Source organism: Pteropus medius, unplaced genomic scaffold, assembly GCF_902729225.1.
Source record: "Pteropus medius unplaced genomic scaffold, Ma_sr-lr_union100, whole genome shotgun sequence".
Taxonomy (NCBI): Eukaryota; Metazoa; Chordata; class Mammalia; order Chiroptera; family Pteropodidae; genus Pteropus; species Pteropus medius.
Window position 1 is genome coordinate 11,242,185 of NW_024340699.1, and position 7,684 is coordinate 11,249,868.

The 7,684-nt window shown below is 60.2% G+C and overlaps 1 protein-coding gene across 1 annotated transcript; it reads right to left on the reverse strand.

The window, feature by feature from the left end:
• Positions 1–3,624: 3,624 nt before the first annotated feature.
• Positions 3,625–6,788, reverse strand: NKX2-5 (NK2 homeobox 5). Its single transcript, XM_039876321.1, has 2 exons — positions 6,249–6,788; positions 3,625–4,737 (listed from the first exon to the last, which is right to left on the reverse strand). Exons 1-2 carry the CDS (start codon positions 6,577–6,579, stop codon positions 4,100–4,102), a joined length of 969 nt encoding a protein of 322 aa, XP_039732255.1. The 5' UTR covers positions 6,580–6,788; the 3' UTR covers positions 3,625–4,099.
• Positions 6,789–7,684: the final 896 nt, after the last annotated feature.

Genomic DNA, 7,684 nt, shown 5'->3' on the forward strand with positions numbered 1-7,684 from the left:
CAGCGTCAGCCCTTAGCCCTGCGCCTGGCACAAAGTAGGTACGAACACATGCTAGGCAGTGATTCGTAGGGTCAGAGCAGGGTGGGGAGCCCTTGGTGGCTCTGGGTGACCAGCCTGTCAGCCCCGTTCACCTCCCACCCGCTCTCCAGTAAGCTCTCCCGAGAAACAGCAGCGTGGGGAGAGGGGGCCAGACTGCCCCTCTGAATCCCCAGCTAGGGTGCCTTCTCCACTGCAAGGTTTTAGGTGAGTCACATCTCTCTGGCACTGACCCGCTGTGTGGCCTTGAGCAAGTCACTCCTCTTCTCTGGGCATAAGATTGAGTCATTATTTCCTCAGCAGTGTGAAAAAGGATTAGATGAATTCACTTTGTAAAGAGTCCAGGACAATGCCTGGCACCCGGTAAGCTCCATGAGTGATGAATGAAATCCAAGCCACCCGCCTCTTTCTGCAGGAGCCCAGGCTAAGGGGTAAGTCAGCAAAACCCTGGCCCGTGGGGCTTGAGCCTGGAATGCTTCCCGGTGGTGGCGAGGGGCCTAAGAAGGGCGGGCTTGCCCAGGAGCAGGGCAGGGGTCTGGATGCTGTCAAGTTCACGGTCTGCAGTCAGCCCTGTGGGTTCTGCTTGTTCTTTTAAATACAGATATTGAGATATACAACATGGGATTGATTTAAGGGGAAAGCTATACAAAATAAGAAGCTATTCTGATTTGGCAAAACCTTTGTCTGCTGGCCGGAAATAAAGCAAAGAGGCGAGAGGGCGCGGCGGGCGGGGCGGGTCGCGGGGACCCGGCCTCTCTTGCGGGGACCCGCAAGCTCTCGCAAGGCTCCACCGCAGCCCGGGGAGCCGGCTTTCTACCTTAACATCACAGTTTACGCCTCGATTTTTTTTTTTTAAACTGGGTGGCGTAATTTGTTTGATTTTTTTAGATTATGAACTATAATTAGTGCCCTATGTGCCCCCCGGCGCTCCGGGCACCGAGGACACGCGGAGACCCCTGCGCAGCCCCAATCTCCCAGCACTTTGCCACCTGGGAGGCGCCCGCAATTCTACTTTGTTTCTCACTTTTCTGTCCTGGTTGAATTCTCTCAGTGTGCACGCGTCGCTTATATCATAATTGAAAAACCCAACAAATAATACCGACGCGATCTGGGAAGGGATCGAGCTGTGAACGCGGCGGCACACGAGGGGACTTCTGACCCTGCGGCCTCGGCGCCCTGGTTCCAGGACCCGGCACCAGAGCTGTCTGGCCGCTGCTCCCGGCTCCGCGCTCTGCACTTTGCCGGGTAATGAGCCGGAGGTCAAGCTCGACCCCTCACCCCACCGGTGAGAGCGTGGGGTTGGCCGCGCGCGGTGGCGCAGAGCAGGGTCCCTGAATCTTTATGAGAGAGACGAACGCTCGCGTTTCTTAAGCAGCACGCCTCCGCCCTTCAGTATGCGGGCGGGTGGGCTTCCCAGCTCCCGCTTAGAAAACTGCATGACTTTGACCACTGATGTAACCTCTGGCCCCCAGTCTCCTGGTTTGCAGAGTAAAATGGATTAGATTAGAGAACTCCTGTGAAGCTTTTAGGCGGAAGTCCTGACATATGGCTTGCTCAATGCCAGCCAGCCATTGTTATCCCTTTGTGAGGGGCCTTGGGGTCCTTGAAGGATGACAAAGAAAGAGGAAAGGCATCATAGAAAAATCCTCGCGATCTAACGTTAAGTGAAAGAAATATTATCTCTAATATTGCTGCAGGCTAGTGTAAGAGGAGGCGTGCAGGACCCCAGAGAGCCGTAGGCAAATACACACACCTGATTAAAGCGCCAAGGTAGGTGAGTGCCAGGTAGAGAGATCTGCGTGGTTGTGTGAGTTAGGCTACCTGCTGAGCCTGCGGGCCGGGGATGCCTAGGTAGGAGAGCGCCTACTGGCTTAGGAGCTGGTCTGGTGGCCTGGTGGAGCCTCAGTGTGTCCCTCCGTGAGATGGGACCACAGTGCTGCATCGCGGAGAAGCTCAAAGAAAGCCGAAGCGGGCGAGGCTTGCAGCCCAGTGATAGGCCCTGGAGGCCACGGCCGGGGCGGAGCAGAACACATCCGCCTTCCCGAGGCCCTTGCCAGCCCGGCTTGAACCTTACGGCGGAGAGAATTTCAACCCGGGCCCAGAGCCGCGACCGGAGCTCAGCCCGTTCCCCTGCCTTCTCCGCACTGCCATGGGAGGCTGCGTGCACCCTCTCTCCCGACACTCTGGGGACGCAGCGCCTCGCGCGGCTCCCCCCAAGCCGTAGCCCTTCAAACCTCTTGCCATGTTCTCCTCTCCCGCGGGCGGCTGGAGCGAGCTTAGGGGACAGCACTTACCCGAGGAGACGACTGGAAAGGCACGGGCAGCGCTGCTCGGACCCGGGCGCGGCTGAGTGACAGCTCCTGGTCGCACCAGGCTTGGCCTGGCGACTCCTCTCGGGCGCCAGGAGCACGTGGAGCCGCGCTGGGTCCCTGAACGCCACGAGCAATGTTTTGGCTGCGACCAGGAACTCTCCGCCCCGCAGCCCACACCTCGCATCCCACGCTACACGCGGCCACCGCAGAACTTCCCGGCAAAATCACAGAAAACTCATACTCGGTGGGAACTCAAAGCCCCGACTCCCTCCCGCTTTCGTCCTTTTTTAAGAAGCGCCAGTTCCTCCGACAGTGGGAACTGCAGAGAGAGGAGCTGGAGGTCCGGCACGAGCCCCTGCGGATGGCGGGACCTGGGCTCAGAGCAAGGCATTCTTGTTATCCCCATTTTAGAGACGGAAAAGCAGAGGCCTGCAGCTGGCAAGTCTCACGGCAAATGGGATTTTAGCTTGACTTTTGCCGAGCCTCAGTTTTCTGGTCCGTAAATCTCGAACAGCAATAGCCTTCGTTTGTCAGGATGATGGAGACAGTCATTAAATGCGCAGAGGAGAGCGCATCGTCTCGTCAGGAAAGGGGGTTCCCTGACCACGTGAATTCACGTGGCCTAGCCACAGCCGCAGGAGAGCTCAGCTGGCAGGATGCCTCTCCGTGGTCCAGGCTCTGGGCTGGGCGCAGCCGAGCAGCTGGTGAGGCTCAGGCCTCGGAACCCCAGGCGCTTCCGGTGGGCTGGGGACTTGCCATAAGCTTGACAAGGTCTTTGGTTCTCGACCTTCCCATCTGTAAAATGGGCTAAGGCGTGTTTCTTAGGTGAGTTACGGTGCCCTCCAATCACATAGGGGCCATGTCCTTTTGCTCACCATTTAATTCGCAAGACCTGGAACAGTGCCCAGCACACAGTAGGCTTCAAGGAGGTGCTGTTGGGAGCTCTGGGCAGGTGCCCTCAGTCTCTGAAGTGAGACCTGGAATCCCGCCTCAGTTCTACCAGTGCTGGCTATTTGCCCCAGGCAAGTCATGCAACCTCTCCAGGCCTCAGTCGCTAAATTTTAAAATAGGACCTTCCTTTCTGCGTTATTGAAGATCACACGACACAATACCAGAAAATGCCTGACGAGGACCCAACATGGTTTATTATTATTCTCGACTTGCTCAGTGAATGCCTATTCCTGCTACCCAGGACCAGCAAGGATGTGGCCTCTGCCCTCCCGCCCCCAACCAGGTTTCAGAAGCACCGCAAGCTGAAAAAAGCACACATGCGGGGTCAGCGCACTCTCTTTAATGGAAGGAGATTCTCGTTTCTTACAGCAACAGGTAAAAACATAAATACGGGTGGGTGGGCGGCGGCAAGGCTGCGAGGGCCCGGGCGCCGGGCCCAGGCTCGGGAAAGGAGGCCGGATCTTAGCCCCGGCGCGCCCGGACCGGACTCCCGGTCCCAAGTTCCCGGGGTTCGGCCCGTTGAGGGTGCCCATGGGCGCTCGGAAGGCACTTTGCGGCCGAGGGCTAAGGCACCAGGCTGTGAGACCTTTCACCCCAAGCTGCATAAACTCGGCCACAAACTCCGGCGCGTAGAGACAAAGGCGCGTGGGGCTGGAAAAGCTCCGTGGCCTCTGCGGGAGTGAGTGTGAAATACGAGGGCCGCAGGAACCTTTCGGGAGCCCTCCCTCCCCTCGGGGGTTAGTGCCCCTCGCTGGAGGTGAGGCGAGATCCGTCGGGGGCGCCCCAGGCAGGCCCCTTCCCTACCAGGCTCGGATACCGTGCAGCGTGGACACCCCCGAGTTGCCCTGCGGAATCCCGGGGCTCTGCACCGCGTTCAAGTCCCCGACGCCGAAGTTCACGAAGTTGTTGTTGGCGGCAGCCGTAGCCGACTGCGCCGGAGGTGGCCCGGCCGGGTAGGCAGCGGCGCAGCTGTAGCCAGGGGTGCAGGCTGCGCCACCGTAACCCGGGTACGCGGAGTAGGCGTTATAACCGTAGGCGTTGAGGCCTACGCCGTAGGCTGGCGCGTAGGGCGCCGAGTCCCCGAGGCAGGGCTTCCCATCGCGCACCAGCACGGGCACCGCGATCCTGCGGGCCGGCGGCGGCGGCGGGGGCAGCCCCACCAGCTCCAGAGTCTGGTCCTGCCGCTGCCGCTTGCACTTGTAGCGCCGGTTCTGGAACCAGATCTTGACCTGCGTGGACGTGAGCTTTAACACGCTGGCCAGCTGGTCGCGCTCGGGGGCCGACAGGTACCGCTGCTGCTTGAAGCGCCTCTCCAGCTCGTAGACCTGCGCCTGCGAGAAGAGCACGCGCGGCTTCCTCCTTCGCCGTGCCCGGGGTCGCTCGGTGCCGTCGGCCTCCGGCTTCTCCAGCTCCACCGCCTTCTGCAGCGCGCATAGCTCTGAGGGGGACAGAGAGGCCGAGAGACGTTGGGTCAGGGCGGCCCCGCTCGCGGAATGTCACTCGGTTCTACCTGCAGAGCCCAGCTTGGCTGCGGCTCACTCTGCCCAGTGCACTGGGCGCCACGGACAGTTAGCATTTGTTGAATGCCTACTATGTGCCAGGCACGGCTCCGGGCGGTCCCTGACCTCGGGTAACTTACATTCCGGTGCGGGCGATGGATAGTGACTTACAATTTCAGGCTGCAAAGAAAATAAAACCAGATGCCGCACTGGGGTAGATTAGATTCAGGCTGCTTTGGCTTGAGAAGTTAAATGAGGGGAGACCAAGGCCCACCCTAGGGTCGGTCACATTGTCTCAAAATCACGGAACCCAAAGAAACAGAAGGCCAAGGGGGTTGGTTCAGTGATTGAAGGCTCGCGCGTCGCGGGCGCGGAGTTTAGGCAGCGCCCCGGAAGCCGCGGGTGGGCAGGAGGCCTGGGAATCTGCCCGGCCCGCGCGCTCGGATTCGGATTGGAGGCGAGCACTCAGCTCGCGAGCCGGCCGGCAGCTGTTCGCGGGCCTCCCCGCTGCTAGACAAACCTAGCTCGGCTCACAGAGAGATCTCTGCTGGGCTCACCACGGGCCCATTCGCCGGGCGCCCTCGGCCTCCGAGCTCGCGGGACCCTGCGTTGGGCCAAGGTGTCCCTACTGCGCCCCTTTCCCCGGCCGGCCAGCCTCCCCGCACTCCCCGCCTTGGCGTGCGCCGCGGTCCGACCACCTCCCCCGGCCATCTCCTCCGCTGCACCGCGCCTTCAGCCGCCCGGCATTTTCTAACTTTTCGCAGGAGAGAACGTCCCGGCCCTGGCCGCGTCACGAAGTTGTGTTGGGAAAATATAACTACTAAGTCAGATTCCCGAGAGTCCGCAGTATCCGAATTTTACAGGAAGGCCCCTGTTCCCAAAGATTTCACTCTCCTGGAACAAAGGAGGAAAAGCCCCAGAAACGCGGATTGCGGTTGGGCTTCGGAAGGCCCCGGCCGACCCTTCTCCAACTGTGCGTAAAGACATGTCTGTGCGTAAAGGCATTTAAATTCCTGTTTAGCGGTTTTCTTGGATCCTCTAAATGACCAAAAAGGGGTTTATTTGTTTGTTTGTTTTAAATGCGAGCAAACAAACCTTGACACAGAAAATCTCTCTCTCTCTCCCCCTGTTCTGTCTACCAGAAACCCACCTCTCAACTTCGTAACAGATCCAGGAGCAAGGCTGCCGCTGCCTGGGGCTTTGTTAGATCGAAAACGTGTATATATTTTTTTCTTTTGTCTCTTATTTCTAATCAACTCAACCGAGCATTTCCTCTATACCTCCGATGGGATGTGGGGCGCGGGGGCCCTGGCGACAATGTCCCGTCTTACGCTCCGAGCCCCCTGAGCTCCGGCCTCTGCGCAGGCACTCACGTCTCCTCCACCTTGGCGCCGGGGTTTGGGGACAAAAGTGACCCGAAAGGGAGAAGGGTGTTGTGTTTCTTCCTCACCTTTCTTTTCAGCTCGAAGGTCCTTGGCAGGGTCGGGGTCGCTATAGGCGCGCGTATAGAAGGCGGGGGCGGCGGGGAAGGCAGGCGCGCACTTGGCCGGCGAGGGCGCGGGGCCCAGCTCGGCGCGCAGCTCGGGGAGGCCCGGCGCCGCGGCCTCGGGCCCCGCGTAGGCCTCGGGCTTGAAGGCGGCCAGCATGCAGGAGGCGGGCGCCAGGGTGGCCTCCAGGCGCGCCGAAAGCTCGCCGGCGGCCAGGCTGCGCTGCTGCTGCTCCAGGTTCAGGATGTCTTTGACCGAGAACGGTGTGGGCGTGAGCGCAGGGCTGGGGAACATGGTGGCAGCGCGCGTCTCACAGCGCCAGGTGGGCGGCAGAGAGCGGCGCTGCCCACCGGCCCTGGCAGCCTCTCTGCATGGTGCCCGCCGCCCGCCCGCCCGCGCACCCGCCTTCCCGCTCCGGTTGTGGCGGGCGGCAGGTAGTGCGGGGTCCAGGGGCAGGAGAGGCGGGACCAGGCCGTGTGAGGGGGGCTCAGCCTACCATTGGGCTAGGGGCCGCGTTGACAGGAGCGAAGAGCAGTTTCGTGTCACCTAATATAGTCATTCGGCTCAAAAAAAAAAAAAAAATCCTGCTCAGCTTTTTAAAGGGGCCGCGACACGCTGGGAAGGCTGTCCCTTTGCTCTTGCAGCCCGAGATTTCCCCACAGTAGTAGCTTGAAAATCCCACCACGAGACATTCACAGGGAAGGACCCGATTCTGCTCGAATCCGGGCAGATTAGGGATTTGAAGAAATGTTTCTCAGCGCCTGAAACGGAATGGGAGAGGGAAGGACTGAGCCGGCGGCTGGGGAGGGAGTTATGTCCAGGAGTCTTAAAGGCTTTCTTGCTGAAGGTGTGTCACTGGGAAGACTCTGAATAAGGAGAGAAGGAGGGGCTGATCTGGGGTGGTGGCAGGAGGGGGAGTCTGGACAATTTGGGGAACTGTTAGGCAGGGCTTACAGGACCAGCCATGCCCCAGGAGTCTCCCCTTTTCCAGGATCCCAGGCCCTGGGGGCTCCTGGGTGAGTCAAGCAGAGAGGCAAGGTGAGTGGTTGTGGGGTGGGGGTCGCCACCTCCCGCAGTCGTGGGAGTTTTACACACATAACTCCAGGGGGCACCAGTCCCGGCCAGTCTCGTCCCAGAGAGATGACTCTCCCATGAATAATGAAACAAATCCAGAGTCCGGGTGCGCAAACAGCTTCCCAGGGGAGAGCTGTTTTCTCAGGCACCCTAGCTCCCTTGGCCTTGGCCTGGTCTCTTCCGTTCTGGAGCCCACCAGTCCCGCCTCTCTCCTTTCCTTGCCCTCCCAGACTAGCAGCAAGGTCCCCAAGCCTCTGCTAGTCCCAGGGCCTCAGGCCCCAGCCCAGGCTTAGCTCTCAGGCCTGGCGGTGCTCTTATGAGCCCA

Bases quoted from the DNA above. Each gene is read 5' to 3' on its own strand.
- NKX2-5 (XM_039876321.1), bottom strand. From the start codon at position 6,579: ATGTTCCCCAGCCCTGCGCTCACGCCCACACCGTTCTCGGTCAAAGAC. The intron at 4,738-6,248 runs GTGAGGAAGAAA...TGTCCCCCTCAG, and splicing joins CCTTCGAGCTGAAAAGAAAG to AGCTATGCGCGCTGCAGAAG.